This window comes from Crotalus tigris, unplaced genomic scaffold, assembly GCF_016545835.1.
Source record: "Crotalus tigris isolate CLP2741 ecotype Arizona unplaced genomic scaffold, ASM1654583v1 scf7180000024384.25900115:4084858, whole genome shotgun sequence".
Taxonomy (NCBI): domain Eukaryota; kingdom Metazoa; phylum Chordata; class Lepidosauria; order Squamata; family Viperidae; genus Crotalus; species Crotalus tigris.
The window spans coordinates 3,578,947-3,597,580 of record NW_024100554.1 but is presented as its reverse complement, the minus strand read 5'-3'; the positions used below and the strand labels follow the sequence as shown (position 1 = coordinate 3,597,580).

At 37.9% G+C, this 18,634-nt stretch overlaps 1 protein-coding gene across 1 annotated transcript in view; it reads right to left on the bottom strand.

The window, feature by feature from the left end:
- Positions 1 to 14,082: 14,082 nt before the first annotated feature.
- ZFPM2 (zinc finger protein, FOG family member 2) overlaps positions 14,083 to 18,634 on the bottom strand; it is a 342,462-nt gene continuing 337,910 nt past the window's right edge. The window contains exon 8 of the mRNA XM_039328889.1: positions 14,083 to 17,551. Within this exon, the coding sequence (XP_039184823.1) occupies positions 15,078 to 17,551 (2,474 nt within the window). The 3' untranslated portion in view covers positions 14,083 to 15,077. The remainder of the gene's footprint in view (positions 17,552 to 18,634) is intronic.

Sequence of the window (18,634 nt, the reverse complement as noted above, 5' to 3'; positions counted from 1 at the left end):
GATGCTTTATGAATCTCAAGAAACTTGTCCCTACACCATCAGACGAATTTGTCTCTTCAGGCCATTCCTAACTGATGCTGCAACTGATGATAGTACAACTGCATAGTGATGAGACTTTGTGTCAACCAAAACTGATTGTGAAGTTCTCATTTACCAATATATCTCTGTTTTGGATTTTCTATATGCCAAGAAGTCCACCTTAAATTAAGGCCTGTTGTACATGAGCTGAGTGAGGAATATGCAGGCTTTCTTTTTCTCCCTTCCTCTCTTTCTTTTAAAGTCCAGTTAAAGTATTTTTTATTTCCTAACCATCAAACCTTTACCGGTACTATTTCACAAAAAGAAGCAATTCAATCCACGCCTAATTTGACTATATATATTCACTCTAGTAAACCTGAAGCAGCAAGATTTGTCACTCATGCATATATCTATATTCAGAAAAATGGGTAAACACTTCAGACAGAATATTTTGTGCTTCCCTAGTCTTGGGCAGATTAGCAGAAATTAAATTTCACACTAATCTGCCCAAGTCCATGAGAGCCACGTTAAGATCAGTTAATTGTAAAAAATAATAAAAACATTCTTAACCTAGTTATTGAATTAACCCATTATTTGGTTTTCACAAAATGCTGAACTAAACATGAACTACATGAGTGCAGTTTTCAGAACATGCTAAGCTGCATATATGCACACACACAATAGTTAACCAAAATTAAGACTACGCAAATTTAACAAACACCCAATGAAGCTGCTAGGTCTTTAGCTGAGTATTTCAATGAACACAGCCATCTCCTCAGAACTCGGTATTTTGGGGGAGTGCACTTGTCAGGCCCAAAGAGCAAAGAATGGCCCATGGAGTTACTTCCAGGTAATTTCTTATTGTTGTTCACCTATTGACAGAACCTTGACAACTATCTACATAATTAGAGATATGCTCCATGAATTGCTAGGGAGGATCCATCATCTTTGCCCTGTTCCTGTTTACCAGAGATTCCAAGCTCCGCTGCTTCTTTGGTTTGTGGAAAACAGCCCCTTCTTCTTGGGACTCCAGACTACATTCTACCACAGCACCCTAAGTCATTAAACCCTGGACCCTGAATAGTGAAGGGCAATAAAAAACATAACTTAATTTCCTTGAGGTTGAGAAGGTGGGTGTAAATACTCTGGGTTATGTTTCTGTGTCCTCGTGAAATTTCTACACCGATCTGTTTATCTGGAGTGCCAAGAAACAGTAAAAGGTGGCTATATAGTGGTGGCTTCCAGCACATCATTTCAAGGTTCAGATGAAATATGAGGGAGGGACACACAGAGAAAAAAAAATGTCCAATATATTTAGATTGACTTCATATTCCTGTTCAGAGATCCTGTTAGATTTGTGAAGTTCTCAACTAGGATATAAAATGGCTGTTTATGACATGTTATCTTATATAATTTTGTAACATGATACAAGTATCGTAAACAATCAGAAGAATAAGAGAAAGAATCTAATTGACAAGCAAAACTTCACATATGAAATCTTTTTGATCCAAATATACAGCTACTGTATACAAATCCCCTGTTTGGTGGTTAAACGTCCCAGAGCAGTTTATCAGCAATATTTCTATTCCTTTAACGCACACAGAATTAGTTTAAACCCTGTTTTTGCATATCCAGTTCCTGGCACATGTGTCTTAATCCTGCACTAGTCCATACATTAAAAGCACTTAAATAGCCTGCAGCAGTAGATTAAAACAAAATGGTTGGATTTGACTGATATGAAAAATGTTTACTTCTGGTAGAACATTTACATATTGTTTTACTAATATCGGTGAAATGTTAATATAAATTGCTAGTCCATGTATGATATGCCATAAATAAACAATTTACATAAGCAGTGGGGTACCACACAAGGTTCTGTATTAGGCCTAGTACTCTTCATTATCTTCATCAATGACTTCAAATTTGCAGATGACACCAAACTGACAGGAGTAGCCAACCCCCCCAGAAGATAAACTCAGGATCCAAAAACATCTTGACAAACTTGAACAATGGGCCCTATCCAACAAAATGAGAAAAGCAAAGTTTTACATTTAGGCAGGAAAAAATCAAAGGTACAAGTACAGATTGGGCAAGACCGGACTTAAAAACAGTAACTGTGAGAGGGATCTTGAAGTCCTAGTGAATGATCACTTAACCATGAACCAGCAGTACACAGCAGCAGCCAAAAATAGCTAATACAATCCTGGGTTGTATAAACAGAGGCACAGAATCAAGATAACACTTTATAAAACCCTAGTAAGACCACACCTGGAATACTGCAGCCAATTTTGGTTACCATATCACAAAAGATGTTGAGAGTTTGGAAAAAAATCAGAGAAGAGCAACTAAGATGATCAAAGGCCTGGAGACTAAACATATGAAGAAAGGCTGCAGGACTTGGGTTTGGCTAGTCTAAAGAAAAGAAAAAATAGGGGAGACATGATAGCAGTGTTCCAGTATCTGAGGGCTGCCACAAAGAAGAGGGGGTCACATTATTCACCAAAGCACCAGAGGGCAGGACAAGAAACAATGGTTGCAAACTGATTAAAGAGAGAAGCAACCTGGAATTAAGGAGAAACTTCCTGACAGTGAGGACAATTAACTAGTGAAATAGCTTGCCCCCAGAAATCATGAGCGCTCCATCATTGGAGGTTTTTAAGAAGAGACTAGACAGTCACTTGTCTGAGATGGTGTAGGTTCTCCTGCTTGAGAACCTACACCAAGGTCCCTTCCAGCTCTATTCTATTCTTTTTCTTATATTAATTACATGCATGTGACATACTGAAGCAGTACTAGACTTTTGCTTCAGGATATCCATGTGCTTTTCTTTCTTTTATGGGCTGATCTATATAAGCTATTTTTCACTCTAGATTAAATCAATCACATATGTTTCAGCAACAGGTTTTATTGAAAGCATTTGATTGTTCTGGGATGTCACTCAGAATGCCTATTAAGGTGCTAATAGGGTGTATGTGGTCTGTATTGAGTTTTCATGATGAGCCGCATGGATGTTTATCTGGTTATATTATAAAGCTTAGCATAAATCTTTACACAGATACTCTATTTTGGCTGAGAATAGAGTGCTGACAGTTTACTGCAAGATGACAAATGAATGCTGACATTATATTCTTACATGTTTATAGATCAGTCTAAAGGTTAAGAGTCTTTAATGGTAGCAATTTGAAAAAAAATCCATATGCATAAACAAAATAGTCATTTCAGGATAACTATATATGTCCAATGCCATTCCCCAAAGGTGAAAGTCAGATTAAAAAAGAGAAGGAGGAAAATGCAAATATGAACATTATAAGTCTTGTTTCTGAATTGCTTGATTTAAAGGCATTACAATCAACTTCTCTTGATGATTAGTTTAAAAAGAAACGGTTCAAGGCAATATACTCCAATAAATCAAGAGCATCTCCAGACATCTATGCCTGCCATGATTATAATCATTTGCCCTCCAGTAATTTAGTTTCATGCTTGCCAAAAGTGCTAACCAATTATTTGCCAGTAGAACAAAAAAAGTGATTTTTTTCCTGAAAGGCTAGATAGCCTTTCTTCCCCTGTCCTCTGTTCTTTCCTTTCCTTCTTCCTCATAACCATAAAGATGCTTCCCATTAATCATGAAAAAAAGTTATTTTAAATATCATTAGGTAACTTCTAAAGATTGCAAGCATGCACCCTTTTCTTCAAATTGAAGGTTGCTTTGGAAAGATAACACAGCCACAGGAGAAAGAAAATGACCTAATCACAGATCAGACAAATGAATGCACCTAGTATTTCTTATTCTCAGTAGTTCTCTAGAATTCATACAGGGAATCCAGAGACCAATAACTAATCACAAGTCATTTGAGCCAGATATTGATGGTAGAGAAGTAAGGAACAGATTTTATACTGGGGGGTAAATTGGAAATGGACATCATAGCATATGAGAGATTGTCCCATCCTGTCTCTTGTATTTTCATAGGTTGGTTTGAGTGGGTGTATTCTACCTAGAGCAGGATATAATAGTCTTGTAATAGTACAATTATCCCATCTGGATACTGGATGAAAAAACAGAGCATACAAATCTCCATAGAAGAGTTTGTAAATAATTTAAATGAGGATCAGAAATATCTGCCCCCCATCTTCACCCACATCTTTAATAAATCACTACAAATGTGTCATATTCCTTCTTGATTCAAATAGTCTACTATCATTCCAGTGCCAAAGAAACTCCCCATCAAGGAACTCTGACATCCGTAGTTATGAAAATCTTTGAAATATTAGTGCTGGCCCACCTGAAAACCACCACAGATCTATTGTTAGACCCCTTGTAATTTACCTACCGAGGAAATAAATTGGCAAATGATGTTGTCAGTATGGCTCTGCACTACGTTCTACAACATCTTGAATCTCCAAGGACCTAAGCAAGGGTCCTTTTTGTAGACTTCAGCTTGGCATCCAATACCATCATTCTAGCTATTCTTTTAACTAAACTGATTCATCTAGCCATGCCCGACTACACTTGTAAGTGGATCATAAGCTTTCTAACAGACAGGGAGCAGCAGATGAAGCTAGGCAAAATCACATCAAACACCTGTACAATTAGCACACACACACATCCCCGGGGCTGTGTGCTTTCTCCACTTCTGTTCTCTCTATATATCAATGGCTGCATCTCAAAGGATCCCTCTGTTAAAGTACTGAAGTTTGCAGATGATACAACAGTGATTGGTCTTGATAACGAAGAATCCGCATACAGATGGACATCTAACATCAAAAATGTTCCCTCATCGTGCCCAGCTCTTGCAGCTGTTCCCGGACTCCACATGCATGGAGAGGGGGAGGGGAGGAGCCCGGCCCTGCGTCCCTCTGTCTGTGGCAATGGCGTGCATGCCCACAGGGATGGCTCTGCATGCTGCCTGCGGCACGCATGCCATAGGTTCACCACCACTGTCCTAATATGTTGATTGCTTATTTAGTATCCTATGACTATCACAAAGTATTGTATCTTATGATTTATGATGAATGTATTTTATGATTATGATCATGATTTATCACTTGTTGTTTCTATGTACACTGACAGCTTATGCACTGGAGACAAATTTCTAGTGTGTCCACACTTGCCAATAAAAAATCACACTTGCCAATAAAAAATTCTATTCTATTCTATTCTATTCTATTCTATTCTATTCTATTCTATTCTATTCTATTCTATTCTATTCTATTCTATTCAAAACTAGAAGCAGACAGTGAGAACCCAAGGAATAGCGGCTTATTAAGTGAACAAAATACGATGGCAATCTTTCAAAGGTCAAGAAGACTCTTGTGGTGCTATTATAAAAGCTGCAGTTGAAGTGAGTGATTTGATGATTTATTTCAATGGGAGGTATGTTGATATTAGCCAATGTTTTCCATGCCTGACCTGAATTTTTATGGAGAATTTTGTAAGATGAAGTAGGCAATTCTCTCCAAGAAAGCAGTAAGAATGAGATTTAGTACATATAGCAATATTAACTTTATTCCAGCTTCTTATAGCTTTGTTGCTCACATTTTCTCAATGCTAACAATCTGCATCAAAATGTTTGCTGTAATGAAACAAATCATTTTGGTTTTATCAGCAACTGGATCACATCTCTCATTCAATTGCTGCTGATTGTCCCAAATGTCTATAAAATGTGCTTGAACTCTGCCTTTCTATCTCAGCTTAGAAACCTGAACTATATCTTTATGAGGGTAATACAAGAATAACTAGCAAATGCTATGGGGACAAAGCTGGACCACATTTCATTATTTCATTATTTATTTATTTTTTAACCCCATTGGGTGACTGGGGGAGAGGAGAAAGATAGAAAATATTTTCAGCTTGCCTTTCCCTCAGTTATTGGTAAACAAATCTGGCTTTTTAGCTCTTTGGAGGAAAAAAAAGACTTTAATATTGCTGCTAGAAAATTCTACTACTTTCCCCCAACCCCCTTTCTCATGGCTAAGAAAGGTCATTCTTTGAATTACATATAAATAACTGATTTTCAGCTTCTGTAGATTACCCAAGCAATACAAAATGGAAGCAGAGAAGCTGAAAAAGTTATTTTGATGAGGTACTGGTTAAAAAACACACATTATTGCTGGGGTTTTTGTATTACTGTTATTATGGTTGTTTCAGTGGAATTAATCCCCCATCAAATCAGTGCAAGGTTTTAATTTTGCACAACTTTACATAGTCTATAGGTGTACTAGTGAGCGTGAAGTTAAAACACTGGACTGTGACTGGGGGAATTGAGATTCAAATCATTCACATCGAGTGACTTTAGACCTGGCACTTTCTCTACCTTTTTGTGATTGGGATGAAAACTTTGAAAACGAGTCAGATCTTGAACGAAATATGGAACAATTAGTATTGCAATAATTGGATGTTGCATCAAATGTTGCCGCCCCTGAAAATATCAACCATGTGTTTTTTACTCTGCCCTTTCTGGGAATTATGTGTGTAATACTAGATGACTTTATTTATTTACTTATTCATTTTTTCAATTTATAGATTTCAAAATCATGATTCAGATTTTCATTTCGTTTTGTTTCTTATTCCTTTGAGTCAATAATGACTCTTGGTGACTGCCTGGACAATCCCTTTTTCTTGGCATTATTTCAGAAGTGGTTTGCTATTGCTTCCTTTCCTAGGGCTCAGAGAGAGGGACTGGCCCAAGGTTACCCAACTAGTTTTGTGCCTAAGACAGAACTAGAATCCAGGATCTCCCAGTTTCTAGATTAGGTTAACTGGCTCTCTATCAATAGTTAGAGAGTTAACATAAAAAACAAAGAGACAGCAATGCACATGTAATCCACAGCTGGTGCAAAACAAACCTACCAATAAGAAATGAAAACAATTACTAAAGAAGCTCAGCTATACCTCCAAATCTGCAGGTTCAGTGACAACATAATGTCTTTATGACTTTGCAAAAAGCAGAGCTGTGGCCAGTTTAATGTTTGGGGAATGATGTGCCCAAGGACAAGCACTACAGCAGAGAAGGCTCTCTTTCTGGGGATGGCCAGATGGTACTCTCTAACAGATATGATCTGAACCTTTGCTTGCCAAATGGATGAGATACTTAAATATCAAATAATCAGGAAGAGGTGGTTCCTCAGGTAACTCAATGTATATCGTGAAAAGCTATATAGATCATGATCAACACCTTGATTTACTCCTGGAACCATACTGGCAACCACTATAGCTTATGGAACAGAAGTGTAACATGAGATGATCAAGGAGTGCATGTAATTCCCTCACAGTGCTGAATCCTGTAGCTTCTAGGTATTCTTCAAAGGCAGCCCCATGTAAAGGGAATTGTAGTAATCCATTCAGGAGGTGCAAGTGACCCTGAGATGACCTCACGGTTCAGGAAAAGGCACAATTGGCACACAACATGAAGTGGTGCAAAGGCCACTCTGGGTTATGGCTGCCATCTATTTCTTGAACAGGAGCCACAAGTCTAGGAAGACTCCCAAAATGCACACTGGTATTGTTGGGGTGACAATGGGGAATCTCTATCTCTAGTACCCAAGTAATAAAAAAATGAATTATTTAGAACTTTAGACCGTTCAAAATTCTATAGTGCAGTGATGGCAAACCTTTTAAAGACTGAATGCCAAACTGCAACCCAAAACCCACTTATGTATCGTCGAGTGCTGGGTGGGTGTGGCCCATTGGGTGGGCATTGCCCATTGGGTGGGCGTGGCTATGGTGGTAATGGCAGATGGGTGGGAATTAAAAAGTTCAATCAATTCCAACTTTGCGAGATCTTTTTTTTCTGCAAGAAGTTGAAATTGATTGATTGATTGAACCTTTTTTTTTTTGCACATGCGGCGGAGACCTAAAGCGAAAAGATTTTATAAAATCAGTCTGAAGGCCTAGGACTGGGGCAACGGCGCGCATGCCCACAGAGAGGTCTGTGCCATAGATTCACCACCACGGCTATAGTATTAAAAAAAATGCCTATTTGGCACTATGCAAAGATCTGGAATACAGGAAGTTTTATGGGATCTAACTTCAACTGTTCAACTATCTACTGACATAATACAGGGATGCTGTGTAGGAACTGCATCCAGATGGTAGACAAGGCAGTTTTGTGGAATATAAACAATCCAGGGACCCTAATGACTAGATCAGATAGAAATGCCTGCATAGCTGAAAGGAGAAGGCTTTTGGGAGGCAAGGATTGCCATAATCAATCTGCTTCACAATTTTGCTTTTACAAAACATAAAGTAAATATGGCATCCACATATTGCCTGTGATTCCCATGACTCTTTGTTTATGTGGTTATTTATGAAACCTGAGAATTTTTTTTCATAAAGTTGCTTGAATCCAAGAAAGTAGATTACGATTTTAAACACTGCTGAGATTTCTTAAATTCTCATAATTGTGAAGTTACTTTTGAGTCTCTACTGTACATATAAAGAAAGAATTATTTAGATAAACGTTGCTTTAAAGAATCCACATAAGGTCAGATGAAATTCTCACTGGTCATTCTTTTTTCCTTACCTTTATGTCCTTTGCTTGTTTTCTTTACTTCCTCCAGGGGCATTTCCAAGTTTGAAGAAGCTTGGAAAAATACTTTGGAAGGGTACATGTTGCCATATTTTATTTTTTTTTCCCCAATCCCATCACCTACATCCCTCTTATAATCTTGATCCCTGGCCTGGAGCTCGTGCACAAACTTACTCAAAGCAAAAGGTTAGATAAAAAGAGAGTAACAGAGAAAGAAAAGATGATCCTCCACCTTCTCAATCCTGAACACCAGCTAGGAGACAACATCTCCATTCTGCATGAAGTCCAATATTTCAGTAACCAGACTGCTGCCAGGGAGTATCACTTCCATTTCAAAGTTTTCCACCAAGGTAAATTGGTTGCAATGTGAGGCTAATGAATGATTAGCAAGAGGATAGACTGAAGTCCACCTTACTCTCTCATTATCATTGCTCACAACCCATAATGCAGCAGGTTTAGTTAAATTGACCAATAGCATTGGTTGAACTGGATGGCATGCAGTTTCACATTCAATCCATCTGATCACAGTGGAGTTTATCATAAAAATGCATAATTTTGCTCAGTGCAACCTGGTTTATTCTTGCCCTTGGTACTCATCTGCTAGATTTAATATTCTGATGCTTTTCGGTTATTCTTGATAGTGGTGCTGGGGTCAGAAATGGCTTTACGTATGGAAATTTGGCCCTTGTCATGCTAGTCCTCTTAAATAGTGCCTGGCTTTTCCCTGAACCTGTCAGAGTTCATCTTACCCAGTTCTTTCCTAGTACAATTATCTGTTCTAGGTTTATCATAAAATCATTAAAGAGTAACCTGAGATAATTAATTAGCATACTTAGATCGTATTGGTTGGAACGTTTTTATATATCCCATATGTTATTTTGTCAACCATGAATGGTCTTTTGTAGGAGTTACTATAGTTATTAAAACTATAAATAAAAAATGTAAATTTAAAATTCAGTTAAAATTAAATTAACCAAGATGGAAAGGAGCAAAATGCACACAAAGAAGAGGAGGGGTCTGTTTAATCCATTAACCACTTCCAGGATGCCATTCCCCCATTGGGGCCCAAGACCAGCTGGCAGAGTTAGGTCTTCCAGTCCTTTGGCCAAAAGAATCAGTGTGGATCTCAACTTGGGTAGCACAATGTTCCAAAATATAGGCATCCTGCAAGAAAAGGCTCTTCTCCTGAACCCTGCCAGCTAAATTCTTTGACTGATGGGGTCCATAGCATGCCTCTTCTGCTGGTATGGGCTAACTCACTGGAGTGAGCCAGTTCCTCAGATCACATTGACCCATGCCAGGAAGGGATTAAGGTGATAATGAATAGACACAAATTCAAGGATGGCACATCTTTTATTGAATTATCAATCTCCTTAAACTAATGAGAGCAAAAAGTAAAGCATAATTTAGTTTGGAAGCTGGATTTATAGTTGGTGGAATGGATAAAGGAATTGTAGAGCACAGGAGGTAATGGAGGAAGTGTACAGAAGTTTTGCAACATGTCTACAACATTTTTAGTAACTGATGATACCCCAAAGTACTGCATGCTGAAAACTGTTTCTGATATACAGCTTTCTCCTTACCTCAAAGGGGAACAAACCAAATATTTGTAAACAAGAGGCCTGGACATAATAACTAACACCCATTTTTATAAGAAATATACATAGGCTCCTTTTTCTTGTTTATTATTATTCTTTAAGAGCTGCACATCCATAATTTGGGAATCTCATCTCGCTATTAAACATTTCCATATGCCACTTGGAAAAAAAAAATAAAAATTAGATATAATCTATCCACTTAACAAATTTTTGAATTTGTACCTGGAAAATTGTTGAGGATCTAGTTGGATCACTCTTGGGAAGCCATGAGAAAAAAGAATATCACTATAGCTACACATTTGAGGAATATTTCATGATAAATTTTAAGCTGATGCTAGCAACTCATGTAAGTGCCAAGGAGCAAGACAAACCATCATTTTTTCCCCTTAACTATTGTGCTGTCCTCTACCTATCAGAGATAGCTAGAATTGAAAATAGTAGTTGAAGAAGGTAGACAATTTTCTCACAAAAAGGAAGAAAAGATGCTTTTTTATTTTTAGTTCTTCAACCCATGGAATCAATATATTTGAGAGAGTGATATCTTGAAAAACATTTGTGCTATGGACGGAAATAAGCTAGGTATATGTGTGTATGTATACCTCTATATTGTATATACATTTATTTTGTGCTGTCTTGTCTAGAGTCTGCCAGAATAGCTGCTGGAGGACCTGCCTCAGTTTGCCTAAAGCTACAGCTATTTGTCATCTTTGATTGACACTTCTTTCATTTTTCCTCTCCGAATTGCTGCATTCTTGACTGCTCTTCTTTCACTAAGCTTAATCCTTCCCTCTGCATAACTGCTTATTAAATCTTGCATATTTCTTTACCCTGTTGTCTTCAGGATTATGCGGATTCTCTTCCAGTCTAGGAAGTAGGGCTAATGGAGAGTTTTTGAAAGTTAAATTAACTTTCAGAACCTTGGTGGAATCTCAGATTTGAAAAATGTAAACTGTGGGGCTCCACAAATATATACATGTTCTCAACAGTGGATTTATGAAAGCTTTCCTCAAGTTTTCCTACTTTACCTGGTTCCAATTACCAGCTTCTTAGTCTTTTAAGAAGCTGCCTGCTTTACTAGTGATAGTCATAAACCAAACATTAATTCAGATTTGATGACCAGCTTCTTCTCCATGTTTACATGAATGTACCTTCCATCCATGGAACACATACTTTGTTTGCAGCTACAGAATTTGAGACTCTTTAGCTTAAAGAAATAATGTATAAAAAATGTGCCTGGAATGGAGACTTTTTTTTTTAAATAATTGGGCTGCGGGTTGTATACATGGTTTTTATTTTTATTTTATATGGTATTCTGAATTGTTTTTAATTGCTGTATGCTGCCAGACTCCATCTAAACTATCTTATCACATATCCCCATACTCTTTAATTCTATCAAGTAAACCTTAAATGTAACCCTTGAGTAGATTTGTATCTTTTTTTTCTATAAAAGTATAGTTGTGCCATGTATATGTCAGGAACTTTGAAAGCCAATAGTGTTTAAGAGAAAGGTAGATTGCATATAACACTGCAAAGCTCCGTTTTAATATTTCTCTTTTGTTTGCTCTGTTCCAAAAAAGGATCTAACTTCATTGTTCTCAAAATTCTAATCTAGGATGAGCCTAATTCACTGAGTCACAGCCAAGTTTGCAAAGAGTTCCAGAAATTGTTCTTTCCAACACATCTGATATTTTAATGCTTTCTGATTGCTTCTAACAAATCTCATAGTTCTTTTACATGTGCTTGAGTTCAGGGTGTTGGGCTTGGAGTTTTAATGTGGATTGAATTCGTCTGGTCCTAACAAAGTCCTTATCCAGTCCTCCCCCAATACTTGGAGTCAAAGAGTAATCATTCAAGCAGCTGATCTGGAATAGAGTTGTAGTCCTTTAAGTTCAACTGCAATGAGCAGCTGAGAATTGAGTAGGGATAATCTAGAATTCCAAGGTTTATTTTCTGTCCTTGAGCTACATTGTTATTGATTTGACTTTCCTGCATTTCATATATTGTAAACTTCAAAACAATAACGACATTGAAATTAGCTAGTGTGTTAGTCTTCTTCCTAGCAGGCTGGCCTGAACCAATTAAACAGGCACAGAAGAATCCAAGAACTTCTGATTAATGACATTTATTGTAGGAAAGCTAAGACACCAATTGTTGTTCAACAAAATCTTTATTGATGTTGGAACTGAGTCTTTGTATCTTTGTTTTTAATTACTCAAACGATTCACGGGGGTAGGTCTGGTTTTCAACTGTTTTGGTCTTCTGTTATGGACAGATCTGATATCAGGGTGTTTTTCTCTGTGGGTAGGAAAATTCATTCTCATATGATGTACACTTGTTTGTTTACAACAGGGTACAAGCACAACTGAATTGAAGCTTGCTTGCTCTGAGCTTATTGATGTGTGCCACCAGAGGGACATGCCTATAGCTATCATGATGGCTGAAACCAGCTACAGAACATTGGTCTGAATTCAAACTGCTGTCTTCTAGAACAAAGTAGTCTTCTATCAACTCTGTCAAAGACACCAAGTCTCACCTTGATAGAAATAATAATACTTTTTTCAAGGACATGTTATATGTTTACAGGTATTCGGCTGATAATCATTTACAATAAAATTTAAGGACTTAAGTCAGTGGTTCTCAACCTGTGGGTTGGGACCCCATTTGGGGTCGAACGATCATTTCATGGGGGTCGCCAAACAACACAGTCCGCCATTTTTTTCCCTTTTCCTTAGCTGTGCTACTCCCTTTTATTCTATTGGCTTTTGAAAGCCAATAGAATAGACTCTCTTGAATAGAGTCTAATTCTATTGGCTTTCAAAAGCCAATAGGAATTGCCCAGGCTGTCTCTGCCCTGCTGAGCCCGCCAAAAGTCCCATTCTGCAAACGGTGCTGCACCAGTTGAGTAGTCCTCAACTTACAACCGGTTGAGTAGTCCTCGACTTACAACCAGTTGGGTGTCGCGGCATTAAAAAGGTTGAGAACCACTGACTTAAGTGGAGTTTCAGTGACTTATTCTGGGCTTCATCCAGTCCATGAAATATTTTGCTATATCAACTAAGAGTGATGTTTGGTAACCTATCTCTTTTTCTAGGGAGGTGCGATATTTTCAAACAAAGCATTCAACTAAGAATGAAGATCCAAGAGACATTCTTGAAAATAAAAGTAATGCCAGATTGAGCGAATTAAATGGCAACATGTCATTTTTTAATTCTTTATAATCTAGGATGCAAACTAAAACAAATAAAAACATTCCAGAGGGCAGGCACCAAAGAGGGCATCCACCAGTGATATGGTAGTGTTCAATACAAGAAGGTGCTCATCATAGAGCGGGACTTTGGTTCAGGACTTCAAAAAAGCTGCTGACCTTTCCTTTACTCTCTATCCATAAGCACATTAAGGACCAGTCATGATGGGATAAGTCTCAGCCAGCTCTAGACTATGGAACTATCCCATTTTTCTCTATCAGTCTTTAACCCCTCAAGTGAGTTTAAGATGAGATCCAAATGTCATAGTACGTGCTTGGCCTTGATTAGTTATCCTAAACTGTGTTCAGCTTTGCATGGGTTATTCTGGCAAGTCAACGAAACATAGCTATTGTACTGATTTACTGTGATATGCTAGAAAGGCCAATGAAGAACCCAGTGTACTGTATAGTGGCATCAGTGTTACAACTGTCTTCTAGAAGCAGGGTTGAAACTGGAAGTCAAGTCAATAAGATACAGCAATTCTCTACTGAGGAATGGAAGGAACATGTGATGGGTCGTGACTTCCCTTAGCTCTTCCTTGCTCCAACAGCTCTAAACTGTGGGTTCCCATTCTTGCATGGCATTTTTAGGACACTTATATTAACTGAAGAGCATACAATATTAGATTAGCTCACAACCAGCCACTTACTTTATTGAGCTTGATAAGCTTTTTTAAATGAATAAATTACTGCCTGACCAGTCTGATGATCTGGAATTTTATTCCATCCATATACATGCATAGTAACAACATTTGTTGAGAAATTATTTCTATCAGAAGTAGAACATTATCTTTGTGATCACCAGTTGCAGTACTGCTACTGTTATATTTAAATATATCTTATAAATGAATTAGATTCATACTTGCAGCATTGAGCTAAGAAATTCCTTTTGACTCTGCCTTTCAAAAGATAAAATGGATAGATATGACCTCATTACTTACTATACTGCTTCCAGTAATTTTGTTCATTCTTTATAAAGTATTGCATTTAACAGCAAATGTTTAAAAATTGAGACAGAGATGCATCAGTGAAAGAAAATACAAGGACTATACAAGGGAAAAAATGCCATCTTCATTTTAACAGACATTTTGGGTAAGAAAGTAGACAAACATACCGCTACATACAAATGCAAAGCCTAGTGACTAAGGTACTGTATCTGCTAAAATATAAAGTGCAAACTGAGCCAATTTTTTTTAAAAATCGAAATTTTAAGGCGAACATTACAGCATAGTTGAAACCTTTTGCAAATTATATTTTAGCATCTACACATGTCTGCAATAGCATATAAGGAAAAATAGGATACACGGGTGCTTTTGAAGCTATTTCTAAAATGCCTTTTTTGTAGAGTTTGTGACTATTTTCTTTAAAATCTACTATACAGTGCAAACCATATGTGCTACACAATTATACAATAACATTACAAATGACTTTAATATAAAGTTTTTTTTCTTTAAATTAAAAATAACTACAGCTATGAACACTGCTGGTAAAATAAATAAATAGTTTTGAAAATGGCACCAAGAATACACTTTACTAATGAACTGTAATGGAAGTACATCTTTTAAGTTCTTCAACTCAGCAATAATGAACTAACTCCTGATTGTCCAGAAGTCATACAAACAGCTCTCTTTCAGACTTGTATGGAACGATACTGTATACTAAACACAGATACCAAATGGGAAACAGCCATTTTCATTTGACATGTTCTGCTGCATGGGATGAGCAATAAAACTTCTTATGAGTTATAAAGTTTGATAGGTTGTTGAACTGGATATCACACAGCCGGCAGTATTTTCCACTGCTAGGGGCCTGAGTAGAACCGTTCACTCCTTTTGCTATACTAGACAATTGTTCTTCCGCTGCTGGAATGGTTGGCGAGACATTTTCATTGGCAGCTAAGTTATTATCTGAGATCCAAGATGGTGATTTGTGTCCATCTTCATGCTGTTGGGTAGTCTGGGAAATGTTCTCTTGCTGTGGGTTTCCCGCAGGCCTTTCCTCCTGTTTTAGTCCACCATTAATGATAACCATCCCTCTGTTTTTTGGCAAGAGGGGCAGAGATTCTTTTTTCTGAACAGGGCACCCATTGGATGGTATCTGGCCCTTCAGTGAATCACCTTCTGCAGCTGCACTTTGATCTACATCATTGTGGTGAACAGCAAAAGAACTAGAAATATAATCAGTTGGCTTTATTCCATAATATGGAGAAAGCTGGTCTGCTCCTTTAGCTTTCTTTATTGCTCCTGGGTAAAGGCATTGAGGAAGAAAATGTTTGTTTTCTTCTTTTGTAGCTATAAGTTGGGTGGCTTCATTAAAGACCTTAAGTCCTTGAAGGGTTGCTAAGTGTGTAGAAAACAAGTTTCCATTGGGAGAAGCCTGTTTTGAATTTCCATTTTTCTCACATTTGATGATGTTTCGGTCAAAACTGACCTCAGGGCTGTTCCGTTCACTTTCTGGATTTTGAAATACTTTGCTATCAAGATGTCCCACTTCATTCTGTTGGTGCACAGTGATGGGACAAAAATTCTGCTTATGCGCCAAGTAATTTTCTACCTTATTGAAACTGATCTTGCATACAGTGCATTCATGATAGTCCAGCAGCCTTTTGGGGGAAGTGGACGTCCTGTCAGACTGGGGCAAACATTTTTTGCTGAGATCAATAGGGACATCCATTTCCAAGCAGGAAATTGTGGAATGTTGTGTGTCACATTTTGAGGTTGGGGTGCATTTATGAATAGAAAGTGATGTTTCTAAATGTTTTGAAACTATTCCTGGAAAGATATCACAGCGTGGGTGGTAGCAATCTCCAAGGCTATCTGTTGGTTCTTGAGAAGATGTGCAAGGGTTGACAAGATTAGTTACTTCAAGGAAGCGTTGCTGGACCAGCTGCGGCCTTTGCTCTTGTTCTGGTAGACACATCTCATACATCTTCCTTCGTTTGCGTGTACGCATTGTTCTCTGCATGGCGGGCACTTTATTTGAAGCTGATCTTTTAAGTGGAGGATCATGGCGAGTGGCACAGTAATACTGCTTGTGGACCATGTATGTTTCATGCCTACTGAAAGTAATATTGCAGGCTTCACATGTAGTTTTGTTGGGATCACTTTCTCCTTCTATTAAAGATGTAGAGGTTGAGTTCTTGCCATCAGAAGGCTTCCCATTCATTTTATCATCACTATTGACAGTATTTGACAGCTTCTTCACTTGTGATGAAAAGTCTTTTTCATGACTCTTACTGTTTGGCCCAATGATATCGAGGACAGTAGAAGAATTGATACAAGATGCCTGAAGAAGTTGATTCTCAGGATCTGAAGTGTGAGCAGTTGCACTCAAAATGCTGATTGCATTTTGCCCATTGCCAGGACTCACAGCCTCAGGCATTTTTTCTGAAACACTGCCAAAATCTGGTGACTTTGTCATTTGTTGCCATCGACTGTTGCAGTAGTGCTTCTTGTGAACTAAATAGTTATCTAGATTGTTGAATGTGATGTTACACTCAAAACAGGTAGCTCCTTTTGGCATCAGTGGGCTGTAAATGACTGGAGGGTAACTGTTACTTCCATGCCTCAATCTTCGATGAACCAGCTCAGACATCTTGGCTAAGATCTCAGAAGCCTGTGGAACCACCGTGATATCCTGGGGAAAAGCAAACTGAGAAAGAAAAGGACCCATAGGGAATGAAGGACCGAGATTAGGTTGGACTGGAGATGAGGCAAGCCTTGGGCTAGATGGCTCAGATTTTATTTTGGTGTATGAGAAGCTCTGCTTATGCGGAGTGGTCTGTGTTTCTGGCCTCTGATTTGGAAGGAAAAGAGAAGTCTTCTTCTCACACTTATCAAGCTCAGTGTCAGAACTCACATCCTTTGTCTGCACTGCCTTTTGGCTTTGGGAACTATCAGGGGCCTGCGAAGTCTCTTCACTGGCATTCGGAGAGTGCTCAGCATCACTTTCTCTCTGTAGTTTGTTGCCAGAAATGTGGAGATCTTGGTGCTGTAGCAGTTCCCTCTGAGTCTGGAAGCCAAAATGGCAATGTGTGCATCGGAAGGCAGCTTGAGTCAGATGTGAGAATAGGTGTTGATGGAAGTTGATAACTGAATCTGCGGTATAGTTACAAACAGTACATTTCAGGCTAGAGCCGGAGGGAAGAAATTCTTCCATTTTTACTCCTACAAAAGGCATAAAAAGTAAATAATAATATAACATAATATAAAATGAACTGGAATATTCCATTACATTATACTTAAAGAATATAAAACAAGAAATCACAGTATAACACCCCAGCTGATAAGGCACACATTGTGCCATAAAAGAATTGAAATGTTCCAATGTTAGAAGCTTCATAGTTATCCCATAATTCTATCTTCAAGACCAGGGCTCTCCAAACTTGGCAAGTTTAAGATTTGTGGACTTCAACTCCCAGAATTCCTCAGCCAGCCATGCTGGGAGTTGAAATCCACAAGTCTTAAGGTTGCCAAGTTTGGAGATCCCTGTTCAAGACCATACTTGAAGATAAACAAGTGGATAGTAAGAAGGGTAGCAAAGTAAGATTACTTATGAAATGTGGATATGGTCCTACAAAATACAGTAAAAATTGTTAGGAATTTGCTAGATAAATGTACTAAGGTCTCAATAGTTCTTTCATCACCTTCAATGTCTTGCCACATCAAAAGTAATCCTTTTTTCTTAGAGATGGTATTTAAAAGTGATCATGTCAATGACTCATGATCACTTTCAAATCTGCATCCTACAATTGTTATGGTTACAGAGTAAGGCTAGCCATGGCAATACATAGTTCCATAAGTATCTGAACATCATTTAGAATCCATCAGATTCCAGAGAGACATAGTGGACCCATTATCACTACAGGATGAAGGGCTGCCAATTTAAAATTAACCAGGAAAAGTTTTGTCCTAACTGGATAAATAGAACTAACAAAAATTCCTCACTTCTATATTCCCTGTTCTAGGTACTTGCAGATAGCCCAGTTTTAGTGACCACGACACTTATCAGACAAATCATCAAATTCAAGGTTATCTCCAATAACTATCTATGTGCAGTTGTAATATATTATACAAACTGCTTTTCTTTGAGCAGGCCACTTCCAGAACTTTCATTTAACTGGCGTTCATCTCATCTATCAAATTCCCAGAATGAGCTATTTTATCTATAACACTTTCCATTTACTTTAAATAAAGGACAGCGTTTCATTAAATGTTGATGTTATAAGTAGAATGTGGAAGGCGTAGGCA